The 26,239-nt window shown below is 41.0% G+C and overlaps 1 protein-coding gene across 3 annotated transcripts in view; it reads left to right on the plus strand.

The window, feature by feature from the left end:
* ehbp1 (EH domain binding protein 1) overlaps positions 1 to 26,239 on the plus strand; it is a 438,810-nt gene that overhangs the window by 124,088 nt on the left and 288,483 nt on the right. For 2 of the 3 annotated variants that reach the window (XM_072265403.1, XM_072265405.1), the window contains exons 7-8: positions 3,903 to 4,042; positions 24,284 to 24,424. In XM_072265403.1, coding sequence (XP_072121504.1) covers positions 3,903 to 4,042; positions 24,284 to 24,424 — 281 coding nt within the window. The remainder of the gene's footprint in view (positions 1 to 3,902; positions 4,043 to 24,283; positions 24,425 to 26,239) is intronic. The other variant, XM_072265404.1, reaches the window with a different exon arrangement.

The raw sequence follows: 26,239 nt of genomic DNA on the forward strand, positions 1-26,239 counted from the left end.
GCCATTCGGCCCTTCAAACCTGCACCGCCATTCAGTACGATCATGGCTGATCATCCAACTCAGAACCCTATGCCTGCCTTCTCTCCATACCCCCTGATCCCTTTAGCCACAAGGGCCATATCTACCTCCCTCTTAAATATAGCCAATGAACTGGCCTCAACTGTTTCCTGTGGCAGAGAATTCCACAGATTCACCACTCTCTGTGTGAAGTTTTTCCTCATCTCGGTCCTAAAAGGCTTCCCTTTTATCCTCAAACAGTGACCCCTCGTTCTGGACTTTCCCAACATCGGGAACAATCTTCCTGCATCTGGTCTTGTCCAATCCCTTTAGAATTTTATACATTTCAATCAGATCCCCCCTCAATCTTCTAAATTCCAAAGAGTATAAGCCTAGTTGATCCAGTCTTTCATCATATGAAAGTCCTGCCATCCCAGGAATCAATCTGGTGAGCCTTCTTTGTATCCCCTCTATGGCAAGAATGTCTTTCCTCAGATTGCACACAATACTCCAGGTGTGGTCTCACCAAGGCCTTGTACAACTGCAGTAGTACCTCCCTGCTCCTGTACTCGAATCATCTTGCTATGAATGCCAGCATGCCATTCGCCTTTTTCACCGCCTGCTGTACCTGCATGCCCACTTTCAATGACTGGTGTACAATGACACCCACGTCTTGTTGCACCTCCCCTTTTCCTAATCAGCCACCATTCAGATAATAATCTGTTTTCCTGTTCTTGCCACCAAAGTGGATAACCTCATATTTATCCACATTAAATTGCCTCCGCCATGAATTTGCCCACTCACCGAACCTATCCAAGTCATTCTGCATCCTCCTCACAGCTCACATTGCCGCCCAGCTTCGTGTCACCCGCAAACTTGGAGATGCTGCATTTAATTCCCTCGTCTAAGTCATTAATATACACTGTAAACAACAGTGGTCCTAGCAGTGAGCCTTGCGGTACCCCACTAGTCACGGCCTGCCATTCTGAAAAGGTCCCGTTTATTCCCACTCTTTGCTTCCTGTTTGCCAACCAATTCTCTACCCACATCAATACCATACCCCCAATGCCATGTGCTTTAAGTTTACACACTAATCTCTTGTGTGGGACCTTGTCAAAAGCTTTTTGAAAATCCAAATATACCACATCCACTGGTTCTCCCCTATCCACTCTACTAGTTACATCCTCAAAAAATTCTATGAGATTCGTCAGACATGATTTTCCTTTCACAAATCCATGTTGACTTTGTCTGATGATTTCACCGCTTTCCAAATGTGCTGTTATCACATCTTTGATAACTGACTCTAGCATTTTCTCCACCACCAATGTCAGGCTTACCGGTCTATAATTCCCCGGTTTCTCTCTCTCTCCTTTTTTAAAAAGTAGGGTTACATTAGCCACCCTCCAATCCTCAGGAACTAATCCAGAATCTAAAGAGTTTTGAAAAGTTATCACTAATGCGTCCACTATTTCTTGGGCTACTTCCTTAAGCACTCTGGGATGCAGACCGTCTGGCCCTGGGGATTTATCTGCCTTCAATCCCTTCAATTTACCTAACACCACTCCCTACTAACATGTATTTCCCTCAGTTCCTCCATCTCACTAGACCCTCGGTCCCCTACTATTTCCAGAAGATTATTTATGTCCTCCTTAGTGAAGACAGAACCAAAGTAGTTATTCAATTGGTTTGCCTTGTCCTTGTTCCCCATGATCAATTCACCTGTTTCTGACTGTAAGGAACCTACGTTTGTCTTTCAACTAACTTATTTCCATCTAAGTTGTTGTAAATTTTTGTCAGGAGAAAGAGGGGGATAAAGTGAGACATGTTTCAAGTTTGGGTATTTTAGGCTTTCATTTCTCTGATATACAGTATCTTCTTCCTTCTTTATATACAATGCCCCCCTTAGAGTTTTCCAGCAACTAACTTTCTTCTTTCATGAATCATGTCTCACTGTGTTTATTTTTTTAATGGTGAAGGCTGGAGTACATCTCCATACGTATTTCAAAGATGAACACAATTCCTTCTTTACTCAGCGATTAGGCATAAATTTCCCAATCAATTTCACTGCTTGATGTGAATTATAAACATAGTCCTGGCTGTTTTTACACTTTATGACCTTCCATATCATGCACCTAATCTACTGTGTTTAGTGCTCTTTATGTGCCCTCCAAGCATAGCAAAACCAAGCCTCGACTAAGCATTTATTTGATAGAACACACGTGCACTGTCTACAGTGCTCCCCTTGAGCTCTGGTTGCATGCCGTTTCAACTGCCCTTTTCATTCCCACACTGACCTATTAAGTCTTTGGCCTTCTCCACTGCAGGGTACACCAAGCACAAGTAAAAATAGTACCTCAAATTCCACTGTGGAAGTCCACACCCAATGTTATGAAAATAAAAGTTTCCAATTTCAGGTAACTTGCACGTGCTGTTTACCTTTTTCTCTTCTCATCCTGATCCATCTAGGTTCTCTCATCCATCTCCCTTTTTCCAACGCTGTCCAGCCTCCAGTTACCCTGTTTCATCCTCCTTGCCCACCTCACTCTATAAGCCTATAACCCAAACACTTCACCTACTTAGTTATTATCCCTATCCCAACTGGTTCCATCTCCCCATTGCTCCTCCCTTATCTGGTACCACTTATCACCTGACCTTTTTTTCATAAGATTACATAATCTGCAGGCTCTTCTGTCTGCATTCATCACCTTCTAGCCCCTGGCTCTAGCTCTACACTCTCCTCTCTAATCTGGTTCAATCTTCCTCTGCTCAATATTTATTCCTCTCTTTATACATTTTGCCTTTCACCCACCAGCTGCTGTCTCCCAACTCCATCCTTCTCCCTCCTCCACCTATCTGCCCATCATCCTGCCCCACCTCAATTAATTCCACCCTTCACCTGCTTCACTTCTCACTTTCACATTTTTAGACTGGTTTATTTCCTTCTGCACTCTCAGTCCTGATGCAGAGTTTCGACGCAAATTTTGACTGTCCCTTTGCCTCCATGGATGCTGTCTGGCCTGCTGAATTCCTCCAGCACTTTGTTTATTATTCTGGATTATAGCATTTGGAGTTTTTTCTGGTTTCTTAACCCAGCTGTTGTTCTTCTTTCTGTTCATAAAGCAATATTTGCGTGTCTGAGCACTGAGCTATTCGGAGCAGTGGTATACTTATTTTTGCTATGACAGATGTTCCTTTCTATTGGATATCCCTTTCAATTATGCACTCCAAATTCTGGCATGATGTTGCTGTTATCTTCTTAAGCCCTTGGGATCTTAGGCAAGCAGCGATTATGCAGAGGAATTAACAGTCAATGTTTCTAGCTGAGACTTTTCATCAGGACTGGAAAGGAAGTGAGAAGAAGCTAAATTTGTTTTCCTAGGGTCATACACCACAAAAGCAAGCATCAAATGTTATATCCAAAATACCTATACTATTTCCATTTACCAGCACCTGGTTTATAGCTTTCTATGCTTCAGTGATTCAAGTGCTCATCAAGATATTTCTCAAATGTGAGAGTGCTACTTGTTGCTTATAATGAGAGTCTGGGTAGGCTGGTTTTCCTTGGTAACCAAATTATGAAAGGTGTAGATAGGGTAAATATTAGAGATGTCTAAGACCAAAAGGCAAAATTTATGGTGAGAATTAAGTGAGGTTGGTTTCTTCCTCACCGGTAAATGGAGACTCAAGTTCCCATTTTGCCCTTGTTTTAGATGAGTGAAACAGTACATATCATATGGCAAACTTGTGTGGCACCTACTCCATCATGGTCATTCTCAGGCACTCTGGGATAGCCTTTGGCAATATAATTGACTTAATGTAGTTGGTGAATCAGTATTAAAAGCTTCGTAAATGAACATTCTGGAATATGCCTGCAGATTTTCATTGGTTATGCTTCCGATACACAGGGATGAGGATATGCAAAGCCTGGCTAGTCTTATGAGTATGAAACAAGCTGACATAGGAAACTTAGATGACTTTGAGGAAGAAAATGAAGATGATGAAGAAAACAGAGTGAATCAAGAAGAAAAGTCAGCAAAAATCACAGGTTTGATCTCTTTAATAATCCCGTTGTGTTAAAATGCCTTGAAAGAAATTGGTATTTGATAATTGCTGGTTATTTTACACTGAAGTTTACAGCTGAAGATTTATTGACTTCTTTGTTTTCTTCTTGTTTAATGTTGTTCCATATTTCATTTTAATGGACTTTATATGTCTAACTTTTTCATTTCTATCATTATTGAGCATGTTTGAAAACACTTCTAATGGTTAAGTGCATATTTTTTCCCAGAGATCATTACTGATTTTTAAAGATATATGACTATTAAGGTTTTCTTTGTTTTCTTTCACAATATTGAGTTTTGTTGCATGTATTAATTCACCTTGACATGCTTTTTTGCATTTTTGATGGATTAGGATTTTATGTCAGATTTTTATGTTAATATTCCACATGGTCACATTGAAAATTATATGAGGAGATGTTAAATAAACTACATTATTTACCCTAGAATTTAGTAAGAGGCGAATAGTTTAAAATGTTTAAGTTACTGTAGGGAACTCATTGATAGGATACATTGAGCAAAGCCAATTTAAATGACTTGGAAGTCCACAAACATCTTCAGCAATAAACGCAATTTTATATTGCTCTTGAAATGCCCACCATCGCAGAAGCCAACCTTGATTAATTCAATTAATTCCACGGTATATTGATAAACTGCCTAGAGTACTGGATAGAGCAAACTCAGAGGACCCGACAGCATCCTGACGATAGTGCTTTAGATGTGATCCAGAAATAGCCATTCCTTTGGCTAAATTCCAGTTTAGTTACAGCACTTGTATGTATAGAACAATTTAAAAACTTTTTTGGGTGAATCCTGTCCAAAGAAAGTGGATAACTCCTTCCTGGTTGATTCTCTCTTCACATTTACTCTCAATTATTAGCAAACTAATGGAAAGTGCCATCAACAGTGCACTCAAGTGGCATTATGAACCAGTGATGTGTTCACTGATGTATAGTTCAAATTTTTGCAGAAGCACATCTTCAGAAACCTTTGTAGCTTTGTGCCAAACATGGACAAAAGAGTCTACTACCAAAAATGAAATGCAGATGATAGCCTCTAACATCAAGCCAGCATCTGACTAAAGGTCACATTGAGGAGCCTTTGATAAAATAAAATCTATGGGAGCTGTGCAAAACTCTCCACTGGCTGGAGCTATTTTGAGCACAAAAGCAAATGGTTGACTGTCTTGGAAGTTAATCATCTTGACTACAAGGTGTTACTTTAGGAGACACAAGAAAGACTGCGATGTTGGAAATCTGGAGCAACACACAAAGAAAGCTGGAGGAATTCAGCAAGTCTGACACATTCAGTTCCTTCAACATTTTGTCTGTACTCAGTTGCACCTCAGGTTTGTGTTCCATCTGGACAATGTCGAGAAATGGGCTACTAAATGGCAAATAATGTGCTACTCAGAGATCATTTTCAACAAGGAAGTATCTAAGTGCCTTACCTTGACAGACCATTAAAGCCCTGGGCTTTCTGTAAACCAAACTATATTTCTTGATAAATGGAGGAGAGTAAAATTAGAAATTATTTTGATTGTGGACTATTTAGCTGTATTGATGAACAATATTTGGTAAACTTTCTGTGCATGTTTCTTCAAAACAAATCTATAACATTGTCTAGGTTGAGGATTAGTAATTTGATATATGCAACTAATAACTAAATTTTGTTTCAAAACTAGTAAAGTTATGGTCACAACCTTGTATTATTGACAGAATTGACATTTGTTTCTATGTATGTCTTTACACTGAGACGATAGTCATAGTATTTTGAAAATGCATTTTTTGAAATATTTTTGTGTAACTGTTATGAAAAACAGGATATTGTGATTCCTATGTTAACTTCTCTCAACCTTTAAGAATTGGTTTGTTGGTATTTATGATTGGTTGAGTGATAATAGATTAAAAGGAATTTAAGTTGCTGATTGTTATACAAATCTGTACTGCCACCAGAAGTTCATTCATCATGAAGCATTCTCCATGTTGTCATCTGACCGATAACTTAGCAACAAAACCAGCTTTTCAACAACTAGCTTTCCAACAAGTTTATGGTTCTTCAGGAGCTTTGTGACAGGTGTTTGCAATACAATGAGTTGTAGCATTATTTTCTGCACATCCCTTAATTTGAAATCCAGCAGTGATGTGGAATTGCCTGTACATGCAGTCCCTAGATTATGTAAGGGTTTAGTTCCTGAGAACTGTCCTCAAGTTGATTTCTCTGCAACTCAAAAATGTCCATTCGCTATAATCCTCAATTTTGTTTTGCTCTGCCTATACTTAAATTTCTTTCATTTCATTGAATAATCACTATAACACTACCCGTAACTAAAATAATGGAATATATGCAGTAATCATTCATTAATTAATACTCTGAAATAATATTATTGTTGTTACAATATTTAAAATTGCTTTAAAAGTGTGTGGGAGAATTTGCAGACTCAAGTTTCTGTAAACCATGTCATTCACAACCTGAAGTTCCCCTGTATTTCATGCATTAACATGATCTAAAAATTCTAAATTATTAATTTTAAATTAGAAAAATGTGAATGATTGTTACATGATTTAATATGCTGTTATACAAAACTAGAAATAGCTTATAGATTTTAAAATCCTTGAATATTAAAATAATAAATTATAATACAGTTAACAATGCATGTTGAAGTGCATAATTCTGTGTTTTTCAGTGTAAAAATTGTAGAACATCCTATTCCATTGATATGACATGATTCCTTAATTACTTTTTGGGACCTGGAAGAAAATTATTGTCAAAATGCCGAGCGAGTATCAGGGTTACACTTGAGTAGAAGGCATGATAAAGTTCTAATTCTCCATGTGGGAGTGAAAGTAGAAATTATGCAAAAAAAAATCACTGACTCTAGATTGATTGTAGGGTATCAGAGAATGTGGGGTTGATGAAGAAAATGGTGCTGAAATAAAAACCATGATACTCTTGAATGGCAACATGTTTGAAAGGCTGAGTATTCTCACACTGCAATTACATGCTTTGTTCAATAATGAGTTACAAATGACATCAGAAAGGATTTTTTTTCCCTTTCTTAAGAGCACCTGGGATCTTGTTTATAACCTTTAATGCTTTTGCCATTATTCTTTCAGGGCTTTTGAACTGGTTGTGCTATAAAATTAGAAGGATTTGCTGATCATTCACTCATTCAAAGAATCAAATGAGTCATATATTAAAAATTAATTTAATTTCATAAATTGGTCTGCTGTTAGAGGCAATAACAATAGTATGTTTCTGACATTTATCCATTTCACTCAATTTTTTTTGTGCGACACAATATTTGCCAAGGTTTCAATAATAATCCTGTATTTTGTTTGACTCTGAACTTTTATTACTGAAGCATTTAACATTATTCATCATCTCTAAAGAAAACCAGTATTGAGCTATATTAAGTCAAATAAAGCCTGAATTGAACAATGCAGGATTCTCTCATCCCCATTGTGCTTGCCAGTGATTTGGATAAAATTCTATTTAAAAGATAAACAATGAAATTGTTGCAGATGTTATTTGGACAGGTAAATGTCATGTTATATTCAGCAGAAAGAATACATAATTTACAACTTATTCGAGGGTTGTGATGGGATTGGGAATTCCTTCCGGCTGTTCCAAGAAAAGACATCTGTAAATATAGTGCATATTGATTTGGTGTAAGTATCAGTAAATGTGAAACCTTAATCACTTTAGATCCTTAGTTTGAATCTGAAAGGAAAGTCTCTGGCTAGTAGTTCCTGGGTCAGAAAATGACTTGAACTCTTAAAATCAGCAGTACTATATTTTGACCCATAAATCAGAAGCAAATGAGTTTTAAAAAATCTTCAGAATGTAAATTGTGTCTTCTTGGGACGTTTGTATATCTTTCAGCTGCTTGCTGTGTTCTAACGACCTTTATCTGAAAGTAGACTGCTCTTTCACCATGTTGACTTTGACAAGTTGAGGAAGAGGGAAAATGCAGAGTGTTTGCAGATGCTTTCAAAAGAGTTGAGCAAATGTGTGAAATCAAAATACAGCTGCAAATGTGTTGTGCCCTCACCCTTTCATAATAAAATTTGACTGCTGCAAACAAAAGCCAACAGAGTAGAGTCAGATTTTGAAACGAAATGTCAAGAAGCAATCCTGTGAATGGGGTGGGAGGAGCATTATACAAGAAAAAATTTGGAACAATCCATCAGAGGAAATGTTGCTGATAATATTTCTTAAAGTGGGGTTTATTGATAAAATACAATTGACTAACATGTAAACACGAGGAAATCTGCAGATGGTGGAAATTCAAGCAACACACACAAAATGCTGGTGGAACACAGCAGGCCAGGCAACATCTAGAAGAGGTACAGGTTTCAGGTGACCCTTCGTCAGGACAAACTGAAAGAAGAGATAGTAAGAGATTTGAGAGGGGGAGGGGGAGATCCGAAATGATAGGAGAAGCTAGGAGGGAGAAGGATGCAAAGTTGATTGGCAAAAGGGATACAAGGCTGGAGAAGGGAGAGGATCATGGGCCTAGGGAGAAAGAAAGGGGGAGGGGAGCACCAGAGGAAGATGGCGAGTAGGCAAGAAGTTATTGTGAGAGGGACAGAGGGAGAAAAAAAGAGAGAAAAAGAGGAAAAAAATAAAAAGTACGCTCTGAATTTTTTCAACAATTCTTTCAATGATTTTAAGTTCCCTGGCCCTCACCGCTTTATTTTCACCATGGATGTCCAGTCCCTCTCTACCTCCATCCCTCACCAGGAAGGTCTCAAGGTTCTCCGCTTCCTGTTGGTTTCCAGACCTAACCAGTTCCCCTCTGCCACCACTCTCCTCTGTCTAACGGAATTAGTCCTTACTCTTAATAATTTCTCCTTTGGCTCCTCCCACTTCCTCCAAACTAAAGGTGTAGCCATGGGCACCCGTATGGGTCCTAGCTATGCCTGCCTTTTTGTTGGCTTTGTGGAACAATCTATGTTCCAAATCTGTTCTGGTATCTGTCCCCCACTTTTCCTTCGCTACATCAACGACTGCATTGACACTGCTTCCTGCACGCATGCTGAACTCGTTGACTTCATTAACTTTGCCTCCAACTTTCACCCTGCCCTCAAATTTACCTGGTCCATTTCTCACACCTCCCTCCCCTTTCTTGATCTTTCTGTCTCTATCTCTGGAGACAGCTTATCTACTGATGTCCACTATAAGCCTACTGACTCTCTCAGCTACCTGGACTATTCCTCTTCCCACCCTGTCTCTTACAAAAATGCCATCCCCTTCTCGCAATTCCTCCGTCTCCGCTGCATCTGCTCTCAGGATGAGGCTTTTCATTCCAGGACGAAGGAGGTGTCTTCCTTTTTTAAAGAAAGGGGCTTCCCTTTCTCCACCATCAACTCTGCTCTCAAACACATCTCTCCCATTTCACACACATCTGCTCTCACCCCATCCTCCTGCCACCCCACAAGGGATAGGGTTCCCCTTGTCCTCACCTACCACCCCACCAGCCTCCGGGTCCAACATATAATTCTCCATAAATTCCGCCACCTCCAGCGGGATCCCACCACCAAGCACATCTTTCCCTCCCCCCCTTCTGCTTTCCACAGGGATCGCTCCCTATGCGACTCCTTTGTCCACTCATCCCCCCCATCTCTTCCCACCGATCTCCCTCCTGGCACTTATCCTTGTAAGCGGAACAAATGCTACACATGTCCTTACATTACCTCCCTCACCACCATGCAGGGCCCCAGACAGTCTTTCCAGGCGAGGCGACTCTTCACCTGTGAGTCGGCTGGGCTGATATACTGTGTCCGGTTCTCCTGGTGTGGCCTTCTATATATTGGTGAGATCCAACGCAGACTTGGAGACCGTTTCGCTGAATACCTACGCTCTGTCCGCCAGAGAAAGCAGGGTCTCCCAGTGGCCACACATTTTAATTTCACGTCCCACTCCCATTCCGATATGTCTATCCATGGCTGCCTCTACTGTCAAGATGAAGCCACACTCACGTTGGAGGAACAACACCTTATATTCCGTCTTGGTAGCCTCCAACCTGATGGCATGAACACTGACTTTTCTAACTTCCGTTAATGCCCCTCCTCCCCTTCTTACCCCGTTCCTTATTTATTTATATATATAATTCCCCCTCCCCCATTTTTTCTCTCTCTTTTTTCTCCCTCTGTCCCTCTCACAATAACTCCTTGCCTGTTTGCCATCTTCCTCTGCTGCTCCCCTCCCCCTTTCTTTCTCCCTAGGCCTCCTGTCTCATTGTGCTCTCACTTCTCCAGCCTTGTATCCCTTTTGCCAATCAACTTCCAAGCTCTTAGCTCCATCCCTCCCCCTCCTGTCTTCTCTTATCATTTCGGATCTCCCCCTCCCCCTCCCACTTTCAAATCTCTTACTATCTCTTCTTTCAGTTAGTCCTGACGAAGGGTCTCAGCCCGAAACGTTGACTGTACCTCTTCCTATAGATGCTGCCTGACCTGCTGCATTTCACCAGCATTTTGTGTGCGTTGCTTGACTAAAATGTACTGCATTTGGTGAGGATTAGAGATCACCATACGGAGAATGCTACACTAAAGATTACAACACGACAGAGGCAGAATTTGAATCCAGAGTGCAACACACAATCACAAATCATTTGGAGAACATTTCAAGTTTTTATTGTCTATTGATGACTGTGGAGCTTGAGACTAATGGAACATGAACTTTGTTTAGTTTTTGGGAAATGACCTTAGTGTGTGAAGATGAGCTTATTTTGAATGGATAGCATTGAGTCTGAGTTTTCTTCTTTCTTGAAGTTATTTTTTTGTTTATTTTAAACAAGGCAATAGAAGGATGCTTCCCGACAAGGCATTTAAGAGAATCCTAGCGAGAAATCTTTCAAAGTAAAGCATCTTTCCTGCTTAAGTCTCTAATTTGTGACTGATAACATATGAATATTATGCTAATGAACTCAGTTGAAGACTAAATGCATTCCACCACATCACAAAGCAGTGTTATGAGGCATTGTTTAAAATTAGTTTTTTTTTAACTGTTTCTATTAAAATTGATTGCAATATCATTAAAGAAGTTGGGGTTTACTAAAATATGTTTTTTGCAGTCTTTGCTACTGAACAACTATTCCTGACTAATGATGTCAAATGTATTAATCTTGTAAAACTATGACAAAAGTTTAATCCTCATTTGTAATGATATTAAACTGATCCTTTCTGCATGTGTTTAAGCTAAAACCAAACCCTATGTTTGAAGCATATTATAAAGGAATACAGCTCTAACACTGAACAGAGCATTTGGTTGTTTGCAAGCAAGAGAGGTTTTGGTTCATTTTTGAAGTAACTGTGTACATTATGAGTAACATCAAACTGCTATGAGAATTGCAAATGAGGAATAATATAATTCTGATAAAAATGTCTTTTGGGAGCAGTGTACCTCTGCCTGTTGTAGAAATTCCTGACATTATTATTTCAACTGGCTTGTGTTTACAGAGATAGTAAACCAGTTGAATGCTCTGAGCAGCTTAGATGAAGAACAAGATGACTGCCTAAAACAAGCAAATAAGCCTGCAGCTAAATCAACCAGTTCTTCTGAAGGTCTACAACCTTTCTTCCTTTCTCTCTTTCTTGCTCTGCTTCTGTGCTGTAGTTGGTGAGCTGTAACATTCTGTCATTTCACTTGTTTTGCTTTTACCTATATTGTTTTCTTGTATCTGCTGAAATGCTATTCGATAATTGCATGTATGTCCTCATTAATTTGCTGTCAGTAGGATTTTTCTCCATACCGAAGCTGGTGACTGCTAGTAATGCAGACTGCTGCATGTTGGCTTCTATTCTTCATATGTATAAACTCTTGAATTCAAACTACTATTTTAATGTCATAGTCAGAAAAAGAAGTCCATTGAATAACCTGTTTTTCTTCTCCTTTTGTTATAGTGTACCTTATCATGAGTTGGTTAGCCAATTGTAGGAATAATAATTGCAGGAAAACATCACTTTGACCTTCAGGGGTGGAAACGTGATCACCCTTTTTGTTACTGGAATATATTTTTGTATGCCGTGTTTTAAGTTTTGCATTGTTTCAGGAAAGTGCACATTCAGTACCAGCCATTTGAGTGCAGTTTCAGTGAGTATGCATCAAGATGAGAGTTAAGAAAGGTTCCTGAAGCTACATTGTTTTCTGTTAGAGGTTTAGGTTCTATCCCTACCCACCACACCACCTCATTTACGCATATAAATGCTTGCCCGACTTCTGATGTCCACTTTCCATTCTCTTGGAATTCCATAAATGGGTGATTGTTAATAAGATTCAGCACCCACGGGTGGTATGTACTCTTTATTGCCTTACCTGCTGAATGGACATAGAGACAAATAATTGAAAGATTCAGATTGAACGGTTGTTACTTGCCTATTTACTAGGACTGTTGAAACTGTTCTTTCCCTATTTACTGGGACTCCATGCCTTTTAAGCAAAATCATCATTGGAGATTATTGAGTAATCGAAACATGCCCAGCTTCCTGTCAAGTATGTTCTGATTATCAACCATCTATTTACACATCCTGCACTGAGATCCTTCCCAGCCCCCAGATGAAGAGTCAAATTGAATGCATCCATATTGGATAATCCTGCTTGTAGATTTGTGAGTGAGCAATAATTTTAACTAAATGCACTTTGATGCAGCTGCTGACTGTTGACTGTTATCAAGCTATCAATTCTATGTTTGGTTTCAATATGAAGTAAGGAAAAGGCAATAATAGTATTTGAGATCAATACTTTGGATGGAAAGATTGTAAATCCCTCAAACCATGATGCAGAGCTTCATGTGTTTGGCTCTGAAAAGGTTGTTAAAGGCTTGGTAAAAGGTTTTGAAGATTGTATGATGATGAGATTCTTCTTTTAAAATGAGAGACACAAGAGGAGCCAGTATGCTTTTAAATTGGATCTGATAGCATCCCTATATCTTGTGAAGAAGGTATGAAGGATTTTGACAATCCAAATGTGAGATTTTTTTCTTAACCGGTGGGTGTCAATTTAAATTCTCTGCCTTTTAAAATGCAAGATTTTTTGTAGAATGTCATTTCCCTGACTGGAAGCTATAGTGAAAACAGAAATTGCAAGATTCTGCAAATGACGTAATATTTGAAGAAGAAAATCCCAAAAGATAAGAAAAAAAATGGGCAATAAACTCAACAAATCGCTTTTACACCTGGCTGGCACAGATACAATTTAGAAATAAAAATTCCAGCATTTGATGAAATAATGCACGTAGTATCTTATTTAATTTTGCCAATAAGTGTGATACCAAATAGTTCGCTCAGTTTCAACAATCTGAGTCTTCAAAATGTATTTAGAACAAAGGCCACAACACATTAAAATACAGTATTTTAGCACGGCACAGTATATAGTATTACAGCACAGTACTGACCATTCAGCTCACGATGTTGTGCTGACCTTTTAACCTATTCTAAAATCCATCTAATAATTCCCTCCAACATAACACTCCATATGCCAGTATAAGAGTTTCTTAAATGCCCTTAACATATTTGCCTCTACCACCAGCCCTGACAGGGCGTTCCATACACCCATCTTTCTCTATGTAAAGTACTCGCCTCTGACTTCACTGTACTTTCCTCCAATCACTTTAAAATCATGCCTCTTTGTATATTAGTTATTTGCACCCTGGGAAAAAGTTTCTGTCTATCCACTATATCTTTGCCTCTTATCATCTTATACACCTCTATCATGTCACCACTCATCCTCCTTCGTTCCGAAGAGAAAATTCTTAGTTCACTCAACCTATTTTCATAAGACTCTAGTTTAGGCAGCATCATGTAAATCTCTTCTGCACTTTCTCTAAAGTTTCCACATCCTTCTTGTAATGAGGTGACCAGAATTGAATGCAGTATTTCCAGTGTGCTCTAGCCAGGGTTTTATAGAGCTGGAATATTACCTCACGGTTTTTGAACTCAGTCCCCTGACTAATGAAGGACAACATATCATATATTTTAATAACTCTTTCAACTTGTGAGGTAATTTTGAGTGATCTATGGATGTGGACCCTAAGATCTCTCTGTTCCTAAACACTGCTAAGAATTCTGTCATTAACTTTTTACTCTGCAAAGACCTTCCAAATGGATCACTTCACACTTTCCTACATTGTGCACCATCTGCCACTTCTCAGCCCAGCTCTGCATCCTGTTAATGTCCCACTGCAACTTACAACAACCCTCCACACTCGTAAGACGTGACCTGCCCCTCAAAGCCATGCTGACTATCCCTAATGAGACGGCTTCTCAAAATACTTGTAAATTCTATCTCTAAGAATCCTCTCCAATAATTTTCCCACCACTGAAGTAAGACTCACTAGTCTGTTATTCCTAATATTACCCCTACTCCCATTACAAAATCAGAATCAGGTTTATTATCACTGGCGTATGTCATGAAATTTGTTGTTTTATGGCAGCAGTATATTGCAATATATAATAATAAAAACACTATAAATTGCAATCAATAATGCAAAAGAGAGCAAAGAAAAGTGAGTTAGTGTTCCTGGATTTAAAGTCCATTCAGAAATCTGATGGTGGAAGGGAAGAAGCTGTTTCTGAAATATTGAGTGTATGTCTTCAGGCTCCTGTACCACCACTTTGATGAGAAAAGGGCATGTCCAAGGTAATAGGGGTCCTTAACGATGAATGCCACCTTTTTGAGGCATCACCTTTTGAAGGTGTTCTCATTGCTGGGGAGGCCAGTGCCCTTGATGGACCTGGCTGAATTTACAACTTTCTGCAGCTTTTCTTGGTCCTGTGCAGTGGTCTCTCCATAGAATGCAACCAGTTCAAATAGTCTCCATGGTACATCTGCAGAAGTTTGTGAGATTCTTTAATGAGTTTCCAAGTCTCTTCAAGGTCCTAATTAAATATAGTCACTGTTGTGCCTTCTCTGTAATTGCATCAATATGTTGGGCCCAGAATAGGTCTTCAAAGATGTTGAAACCCAGGAACTTGAAACTGCTCACCCTTTTCACTTCTGACCCCTTTATGAGGACTGGTGTGTGCTTCCTCGTACTCCCTTTCCTGAAGTCCACAATCAATTCGTTTTTCTTACTGAGGTTGTGCAAGGTGGTTGTTGCAACATCACACAACCAGCTGATCTATCTCTTTCCTGTAAGCCTCCTCGTCGCCATCTGAGATTCTGTCAACCATAGTTCTGTTGTTGGCAAATTTACAAATGGTGTTTGAGCTGTGCCTAACCACACAGTTGTGAGTATAGAAAAGAGTAGTGTAGCGCATTGGGCTAAGCACACTTCCTTGATGTGCCCTAGCGTTGATCCTCAGACTGTTGATGTTATTTCCGAACTGCACTGACTGTTGTCTCCCAGTAAAGAAGTCAAGGATCCAGTTGTAGAGGGAGGTACAGAGGCCAGGTAGTGAAGCTTGTTGATTAGTACGGAGGGTATGATGGTGTTGAACGCTGAGCTGTAATCGATAAACAGAAGCCTGATGTAGGTATTGCTATTGTCCAGGTGCTCCAAGGCTGAGTGGAGAGCCAGTGAGATTGTAGACCTGTTGTGGCGATTGGGTCCAGGTCCTTGCTTAGGCAGGAGTACATTTTGGCCATGAGCAAAGGAATAACACTTGCCACCTCCAGTCATCTGGTACTACTCCTGTGGTCAGTGAAGGCATAAGGATCTTCGCCAAAGGCACAGTTATTTTTTCTGTTGTTTGGGGTATATCCCGTCTGGCATCGGGGACTTCTGGTACATAGTTTTTCTTAACATCAAATAGTTCAAGCACATCAGTCTTTTTTCAGCTGTCTTCATAAATGTCAAGATCCCACTTACTGTTGAATACTGAGGCAAAGTATTCATTAAGGACCTCCCAAAAGCGGCCAGTGAGTGAGTGGGCCAGTGAAGGAGTGGAGCTTTGAGGCTTTGGCACGAGTGGCTTCGACGAGAAGAGGCAGAGGACAAGCTTGCTCGCAGTTAGTCTTTACAATGCCTCCTGAGATGGTGATGTGCCTCTCATGTGAGATGTGGCAGTCTTGGGGGAATGCCCCACTCCTGCAGAGTCACATCTGCCAGAAGTGCATACGGTTGGGCGATCTGGAAGACCGTGCAAGGAATCCGGAGCAGCACCTGGATGACCTTCGACTCATAAGGGAGAATGAGGCATTCATAGATGAGAGCTACAGGGAGTTAATCACACCTAGGCTGTCGGAAGCAGGTCGTTGGGTGACAGTCAAAGCGGGGGAAAGCAGACAGGTAGTGCAGAGCACCCCTGTAGCCATTCCCCTGAATAATAAGTTTACAGTCCTGGATACTGTTGGCAGGGATGACCGACCAGGCGTGAGCCACGGTGGCAGGGCCTCTGGCACTGAGTCTGACCCAGTGGTGCAGAAGCATGGGTCAGAGAAGAGGAGAGCTGTTGTGATTGGAGACTCTATAGTCAGGGGAGCAGACAGGAGATTTTGTGGACGTGAGAAAGACATCCGTATGGTTTGTTGCCTCCCGGGTGCCAGGGTCTGGAATGTCTCTGACTGGGTGCACAACATCCTGGTACAAGAGGGAAAGCAACCAGAAGTCGTGATACATGTTGGGACCAATGACATAGGCAGGAAGAGGGATGAGGTCCTGAAGTGTGAGTTTTGGGAACTAGGCAGAAGGCTGAAGAACAGGACCTCAAGGGTGGCATTCTCAGGATTGCTGCCAGTGCTACGTGACAGTGATGGTAAGAATTGGAGGAGATGGCAGTTGAATACGTGGCTGAGGAGTTGGTGCAGGGAGCAGGGTTTTAGATTTTTGGATCATTGGGATCTCTTCTGGGGAAGGTGGGACCTGTACAGATTGGATGGGTTGCACCTGAAATCGAGGGGGAGCAATATCCTTGCAGGTAGGTTCGCTGGCATGGTTCGGGAGGGTTTAAACTACTTTGTGAGGGGGATGGGACCCGGAGTGATAGAGCAGTGAAAGAAGTGCATGGATTAAAGCCAGATCTAACATATAGAGAGGCTTTGAGGAAAGAGAAACAGAATAAACGGTGTAAAGACAGTAAGGTAGAAGTGCTGAAATGTGTGTACCTCAATGCAAGAAGCATCAGGAACAAAGGTGATGAACTTAGAGCTTGGATATATACATAGAATTATGATGTAGTGGCCATTACAGAGACTTGGCTGGCACCAGGGCAGGAATGGATTCTCAATATTCCTGGATTTCAGTGCTTTAAAAGGGATAGAGAGGACGGAAAAAGGGGTGGAGGGGTGGCATTACTGGTCAGGGATACTATTACAGCTACAGAAAGGGTGGGTAATGTAGCAAGATCCTCTTTTGAGTCAGTATGGGTGGAAATCAGGAACAGGAAGGGAGCAGTTACTCTATTGGGGGTATTCTATAGGCCCCCTGGTAGCAGCAGAGATACAGAGGAGCAGATTGGGGGGCAGATTTTGGAAAGGTGCAAAAATAACAGGGTTGTTATCATGGGTGACTTTAACTTCCCTAATATTGATTGGCACCTGATTAGTTCCAAGGGTTTAGATGGGGCAGAGTTTGTTAAGTGTGTCCAGGACAGATTCCTGTCACAGTATGTGTACAGGCCGACTCGGGGGAATGCCATACTAGATCTAGTACTAGGTAATGAACCGGGTCAGGTCACAGATCTCTCAGTGGGTGAGCATCTGGGGGACAGTGACCACCGCTCCCTGGCCTTTAGCATTATCATGGAAAAGGATAGAATCAGAGAGGACAGGAACATTTTTAATTGGGGAAGGGCAAATTATGAGGCTATAAGGCTAGAACTTGCAGGTGTGAATTGGGATGATGTTTTTGCAGAGAAATGTACTATGGACATGTGGTCGATGTTTAGAGATCTCTTGCAGGATGTTAGGGATAAATTTGTCCCGGTGAGGAAGGTAAAGAATGGTAGGGTGAAGGAACCATGGGTGACAAGTGAGGTGGAAAATCTAGTCAGGTGGAAGAAGGTAGCATACGTGAAGTTTAGGAAGCAGGGATCAGATGGGTCTATTGAGGAATATAGGGAAGCAAGAAAGGAGCTTAAGAAGGGGCTGAGAAGAGCAAGAAGGGGGCATGAGAAGGCCTTGGCGAGTAGGGTAAAGGAAAACCCCAAGGCATTCTTCAATTATGTGAAGAACAAAAGGATGACAGGAGTGAAGGTAGGACCGGTTAGAGATAAAGGTGGGAAGATGTGCCTGGAGGCTGTGGAAGTGAGCGAGGTCCTCAATGAATACTTCTCTTCTGTATTCACCAATGAGAGGGAACTTGATGATGGTGAGGACAGTATGAGTAAGGATGATGTTCTGGAGCATGTTGATATTAAGGGAGAGGAGGTGTTGGAGTTGTTAAAATACATTAGGACGGATAAGTCCCCAGGGCCTGACGGAATATTCCCCAGGCTGCTCCACGAGGCGAGGGAAGAGATTGCTGGCCTCTGGCTAGGATCTTTATGCCCTTGTTGTCCATGGGAATGGTACCGGAGGATTGGAGGGAGGCGAATGTTGTCCCCTTGTTCAGAAAAGGTAGTAGGGATAGTCCGGGTAACTATAGACCAGTGAGCCTTATGTCTATGGTGGGAAAGCTGTTGGAAAAGATTCTTAGAGATAGGATCTCTGGGCATTTAGAGAATCATGGTCTGATCAGGGACGGTCAGTATGGCTTTGTGAAGGGCAGATAGTGTCTAACAAGCCTGATAGAGTTCTTTGAGGAGGTGACCAGGCATATAGATGAGAGTAGTGCAGTGGATGTGATCTATATGGAATTAGGTAAGGCATTTGACAAGGATCCACACGATAGGCTTATTCAGAAAGTCAGAAAGCATGGGATCCAGGGAAGTTTGGCCAGGTGGATTCAGAATTGGCTTGCCTGCAGAAGGCAGAGGGTCGTGGTGGAGGGAGTACATTCAGATTGGAGGATTGTGACTAGTGGTGTCCCACAAGGATCTGTTCTGGGATCTGTACTTTTCGTGATCTTTATTAACGACCTGGATGTGGGGGTAGAAGGGTGGGTTGGCAAGTTTGCAGACGACACAAAGGTGGTAGTGTTGTAGATAGTGTAGAGGATTGTCAAAGATTGCAGAGAGACATTGATAGGATGCAGAAGTGAGCTGAGAAGTGGCAGATGGAGTTCAACCCGGAGAAGTGTGAGGTGGTACACTTTAGAAGGACAAACTCCAAGGCAGAGTACAAAGTAAATGGCAGGATACTTGGTAGTGTGGAGGAGCAGAGGGATCTGGGGGTACACGCCAACAGATCCCTGAAAGTTGCCTCACAGGTGGATAGGGTAGTTAAGAAAGCTTATGGGGTGTTAGCTTTCATAAGTCGAGGGATAGAGTTTAGGAGTCGCGATGTAATGATGCAGCTGTATAAAACTCTGGTTAGGCCACACTTAGAGTACGGTGTCCAGTTCTGGTTGCCTCACTATAGGAAGGATGTGGAAGCACTGAAAAGGGTACAGAGGAGATTTACCAGGATGCTGCCTGGTTTAGAGAGTATGGATTATGATCAGAGATTAAGGGAGCTAGGGCTTTACTCTTTGGAGAGAAGGTGGATGAGAGGAGAAATGATAGAGGTGTGCAAGATAATAAGAGGAATAGATAGAGTGGATAGCCAGCGCCTCTTCCTCAGGGCACCACTGCTCAATACAAGAGGACATGGCTTTAAAGTAAGGGGTGGGAAGTCCAAGAGGCGTATTAGAGGAAGGTTTTTTTACTTAGAGAGTGGTTGGTGCATGGAATACACTGCCTGAGTCAGTGGTGGAGGCAGGTACACTAGTGAAGTTTAAGAGACTACTAGACAGGTATATGAAGGAATTTAAGGTGGGGACTTATATGGGAGGCAGGGTTTGAGGGTCGGCACAACATTGTGGGCCGAAGGGCCTGTACTGTGCTGTACTATTTTATGTTTCTATTATACCTCTTCTGACTCCAGGCACATGTTTCCTCTACTGTCCTTGTTCTGTCCTGCCGTCACTCTGGCCATCCTCCTGTTTTACACACAAGTTTTCCTTAATCCTGCTCACCAAGGCCTTCTCATTCCTCCTTTAGCTTACCTCAGTCCATTCTTCAGCTTCTTCCTGGCTACCTTGTAACTCTCTAGATCCCTATCTGATCCTTGCTTCCTAAACCTTAAGTAAGTTTCTGTCTGCTTCTTGAATAGATAGTTCATATTTCCTGTCAACCAAGGTTTCATCATTCTACTATCCTTTCCCTGCCTCAGTAGATCAAACCTATCCAGAATCCCATGCAAGTACTTCCTAAAAATAACCTGTATATTTCAGTTGTACATTCCCCTGAGAATATCTTTTCTCTGTTTACACTCCCAAATTCCTGCCTAATAGCATCATAATTTGATCTCCCCAATTAAGTACCTTCTTATACCATCTGCTCTTATTTGTGTCCAAGACTGTGGTGTAGGGCAGGGAGTTGTGGTCACTGTCTCCAAAATGTTCTGCCAGCGAGAGATTTAACACCTGCCTTGATCCATTGCCTTGTACCAAATCCAATATGGCCTCTTCTCTGGTAGGCCTGTCTGTATATTGAGTCAGAAATTTTTCCTGGACATACCTAACATTTTGCGCAGCATCCAAGCCTTTTACGGTAAAAAGGTGCCAGTCGATATTTGGGAAGTTGAAGTCCCATGTGACAACAAACCTCTTATTTTTCCACCTTTCCAGTTCTGCCTCCTGATCTGCTCCCCGGTGTCTCTGTTGCTATTGGAGTTCTCTAGAATATTCCCAATAGAATGATTACTCCCTTCCTATTTCTGAAAAGAAATTATCTGGAAAGGTTCAGGAACTTGGGTAACCTGGCATACTTCTGGTAAAACTCAGATAATCTGGCATACTTTGGACCTGGGTTGTGCTGGACTGGCAGGTTTTGAGGACAATTACATGTCATTTTTATTATTATGCTAACCTTTTTTTATAGATTTTACAGAATAAAATAATAAATATTTCAGTGAACTAGATAACTTCAAAGGAACTGCAGGAACTGGGGTCTTGTAGAGTGAAAGAGAAGAAGTAGCATGGCAAGCATCGCCTGGATTTCTTAATACTCAGACGGTGGATTATTACAGTTTTATTCAACTCATGGAATAATTATGGATGTTACTCCTTGCCTCAATCCAAGATCTCACACTGATCTCTTTCTTCATCTAAATTCAGGATGATGCAGTCCTTTTGACCCATCCACACTGATCCTATTTGCCGTCACCACATTTGTACCTCTCTCTTCCTTGCCTACCTAAGTGTATTTCTAAATTTCTCTTCAATGTCTGACTCCAGCTTCTCCTTTGACATTGAATTCCAGATATCAGTAACTTTCTGCACAAAATTCTTTCTTACCAAATTCCCTTTAAAACTTCTTCCTTCCTCTCGCCTTAAACTATACTGTCCTTCTGATGTCACTGCCATGGGAAAAATATATACTATGCCTCTTATATCAATATTAGGTGAACCCTCAGTCTCCTTCATTTCAGGGAAGTGAAATGCACTAATCCAACCAATCTTTCTCTACTAAACACTTCTAAACACTTTTCCAAGCTAAACACTTACAATCCAGGTCACTCCTCTGCACTCTGTCCACCTCCTTCCCAAAGTGTGACAACCAGAACTTCATACAATACTCCAAATGTATTCTAATGTAACATATCATCTCTTATATTCCGGGCCCTGACCTATGAAGGCAAGCACACCATATGCCTTCTTCACCACTATATTTAATTGTGTCATCACCTTCTTCAAACAATGGACTTGATCCCCAAGATCCCTCTGTTGATCAACATTTCTTAGTGCCCCACCAGATAATGTGTATGTCCTACCCAATTTTACTTCCCAAAATACATCACCTCACACATATTGGGATTAAATTTCTTCATTCAATGCACTGTTCAACTTTCCATCTGATCTGTAGTCTTGGACAACTTACCTTGTTATCCAAAACACCTGTGAACCTACAAATGGTGGATTCTACATTCACATCCATTTTGTTAAAAAAATATCACAAACGGCAAAGGTCCCAACACTGATCTCTGTGGTCTTCGGTTGTCCATCGAGATCCGATGATGATGTCCACTCCTTTAACGGTGAGATCTTTGATGACTATACAGTCCTATCCTGGACCCACAATCTCTATTGCAGGTGGGACATGTATATGTGGTAGTGGTGGCAACCATGGCTGCATTTCTCCTGGCTCTCTTCTGCTGTCTTCTGGTTGTTCTTTCCATCTCCAGAATACAAACACCGTCCTTACACAGCTGTCGCCAAGTGGTACGGTCAGTAGCAACATCCTCCAGGTCCTCGGGTCTGATCTTGCACCTCCTTAAAGCATTCTTAGAGATCCTTATAGCACTTCTTCAGCCGTCCAGCTGAGCGTCAACCATGATGTAGCTGGCCATATAACACTCTGCGGGGTAGCCGACATGGGGGGCATCCATGTGGTCTCTCTGGGATCTCTGTGGTAGCCTACTGGACACAGACTTCCAGTCAGAAAATGCTACTTTCACCAATAACCTCTGACTCCCATTACCAAGCCTTTTTTTGATTCCAATTAGCCAGCTTGCCTTGAATTCTATTTATTTTAAATTTCTTCGCCAACTAACTGCGCTTGACCTTGTCAAATGCTTTCAGATGTCTACCACCCTGTCCTCATCAATTTTCTTCGTTATCCTTAAAATTAAAACTTGTTTTATAAATCAGACTGGATTTCATGCTTTTATTACATTCTAGCACATTAGCTTTTTGCAACTTGCAACCATCTGTGATTGTTGTATTCCATAAACAGCTGGAATTAAGAGAACAGCATTATTGAGTATACAAGTTATTACATTTTATCACTGTGAACTCTAAAAGCATCTTTTGATTTGTTGGATTCCTTAGCGTAGTGGGAAACCATCTTGCTTTTGACTGGTACCAAAGAACTATAAATGCTCAATCTTAACTCTTGAGTTCCCTTTCACTGCAATAGCCTCTTCTGAAGATGATATATTGAGACAATTAGTAATTAGGCTAGCCCTCCATGTGACCCAAAATTTTTATAAGACTGCTTAGTCTTCTGGTACAATAGTATGGATGTTTGACTACTTCGTGGGTGGTGACATTTTTTGATGGAAATGAGAGATGAAATTCTCCTTTCATTCAAATTGCATGTTCCTTGATAGCATGACACTATCTTCCAAAGACTGTATATTTGTGATTTTAACCTGAATTTTGGCTAAAATACAAATCGTCATAAATTGTTTGGGCTTGCTCTTGCATCTTAATGCAATTCAAACAAAAATTGAAAATGCCTCATTGAATTGATACCACCATGTTACTTGCTTGTGAATTATGGATTATGATGAATGAAAAAAGTAAAGTTTGCTTTGATATGAATGGTCCATTGTGTATTTTCAGCCTCAGATGATTATTAACCTTCATTGGACAGTATACTATTTATGCCTTTTATGATATCTGTAAATAATCCCATGTTGGTAAAAGTGAAATTTGAAAACTATTACCTATAAAAACTGTAACCTGTATCATCAATTGATGAAGAGAATGCATACCAATGCAAAATTCTTACAAGGGATTACTGCCATTGATTCTCAAATAACTAAGTAAATTTACAATAATATAGCATTTGATCAATGTCAAAATAATCTTTAAGGTAAATAAGATCAATGTGAGTTAATGGGAATGATAACTTATAGATTGAGCCTTCCAGAGCTGATGGTGACACAGCTGCAATCTGGCTTTATGGAGTCCAGCAAGCAAGTAGACATGCTATGAGTTCATTTCAGATATTGGCGAGATGTAATTTGATGTTAAAATATCTACCCTGAGCCTATATTGGATAAATGTGTGCTTCAAAGGTTAGAATTCAGGTATAGTCTAAATGAAAGAGATTAAAGATTACAGCATTGTAATGTGAAATATAAAGTAGGGGCTTAAGTGAGAGACACAATTCTTGCTGTGCTGTGTAAATCAGCATGCGAGTAGAGGGGGCATGATGAAACTTCCTTTCGGTCTTAAATCATTGTTTAGTATGAGAGTTCCAATCACTTCGTTAAATTTCAAAATTTTGAATGAGTACAGTGGATTCTAATTTGAATTTGTTGAAAAATTATTTTTGTTTAAATCAAACACAAAATATTTTGACATTGACTTCTTGACTTTATGATCAGTTTTTTAATTTATTGATTTATATTTGTTATTCACTGTCACAGATAGAAAACTATGGGAAAAGATAAATATTTATCACTCACTTTTGCAGAACTTATCAGTAAACTCAACTTTTCAGAAGAAGACCCAGCTGTCACAGGACTTAATCCATTTGAAGATGTTGATGCCCAGGGATCAAACCCATTTGGAGACCCAGATGATGAACCTGACATACCACCATGTTACATGGAAGGTAGTGTTTTGTTTTATTTTATCATGAAGTGCTGGATGTGCATGATCTGATTAGCAATCCCATGCAAACCCACAGTTGCACTTTCCTGCGAAGCATCATGGGATGAGCCATGCTGGAAGCCCCTACTCTGTGGTCCTAGAATTAATCTGTTGGAGAATGAGTGCCTGCCCTTATGGCCTTTGATTCTGCTGCTGTTGAAGGCCTATTTTGAAATTTTTAATATTTTAAGATAATTAAAAATTAAAGTATAAAAATTGTTTAGAATTTAAGAGCATAGTATGTTGCAACTTCATAAAAATTGGAACAAAAAATAAACTGCTGGAAGAATTCAACAGTTCAAGTCTGTGGAGTTCAGCAAGTCTGTGGAAGTGAAGAAGGTTGAGATCCTCCATCAGGGCTTGGGGATGAAAGGGGACATGAAAAAAATCCAATATGTAGAAGTGTGGAGCAAGGCTGAAACATGAGCTGGTACACATTAGGTGGAACCAGGTTAAGGAGGTGAATGATGGGTGTATGGAGCCAGTTGAGGGAGGGGTGGTGGGATTGAAATGGTGAACACTGGGGGAGAAAAACTCGGTGTTGGGAGTTGGAAAAGAACATAGGGTTATCAGAAGTTGAAAAGTTTAAAATCTGATATTGTAAAATTAAAAAAAAAACTGAGTATAGGCTACTCAAGTGCCGTATGAGATGTTGTTCTTCTAGTTTGTGTTTGACCTCTTTCTTGGCGTGGAGGTGGCCAAGGGCAGAAATGTTGGAATGGGAAGAGGAGTTGAAATGACATTTTCCCCTAGTGTTGGGGAGTCTAAAACTAGAGGGCACAAATACAAGAGAGGATAAATTTCAAAGAGACATAAAAGGTAACTTCTCAACACATGGGGGGAGTGAGCTGCTAGAGGAAGTGGTCATAGCAGATGTAATTGCAATATTTAAGAGACGTTTGAATAAGTACTTAGAGTGGAGGGGCTTGGAGGTTTATGGAGTGAGCGTGGTGAACAGGTACTAGCAGGAAGAATGCTGAGGTTGGCATGAACCAGTTGAGCTAAAGGACCTGCTCCTGTGGTGTATTACTCTGATTCTGACATGCAGCCAGAAGCTCAAGCTAGCTGTTGCCAGTATAGAGTGTACCTACTCCGCAAATGATTTCTTTTGCTTGGTCTCACTAATGTTGAGGAGGCCTCATTGTAAACACTAAATGCAATAGACCTGGTTGGAGTAAGTGCACAGGAATTGCTGTCTCACTAGGGATGGTGGTGAGAAGGGTGTGAAAACTCACATCCATCATCATGAAGTGTTTCGAGAGGCTTGTCATGAGGCACGTCAAGTCCCTGCTGCCCCCCTCACTGGACCCCCTGCAGTTCGCGTACCGTCCCAACCGTTCAACAGACGATGCCATTGCCATCACCCTCCACCTGGCCTTAAACCCACCTGGACAAAAAAGACATGTACGTTCGAATGCTGTTCATAGACTTCAGTTCAGCATTCAACACAATCATTCCTCAGAAACTGATTGGAAAGCTGAGCCTACTGGGCCTGAACACCTCCCTCTGCAACTGGATCCTAGACTTCCTAACTGGGAGACCTCAATCAGTCCAAATTAGTAGCAGCATCTCCAACACCATCACACTGAGCACAGGGGCCCCCCCGGGCTGTGTACTCAGTCCACTGCTGTTCACTCTGCTGACCCATGACTGTGCTGCAACACACAGCTCGAACCACATCATCAAGTTCGCCGATGACACGACCGTGGTGGGTCTCATCAGCAAGAATGATGAGTCAGCATACAGAGAGGAGGTGCAGCGGCTAACGGACTGGTTC

The sequence above is a fragment of the Mobula birostris genome, chromosome 8 (genome assembly GCF_030028105.1).
Source record: "Mobula birostris isolate sMobBir1 chromosome 8, sMobBir1.hap1, whole genome shotgun sequence".
NCBI classification, from domain to species: Eukaryota; Metazoa; Chordata; class Chondrichthyes; order Myliobatiformes; family Myliobatidae; genus Mobula; species Mobula birostris.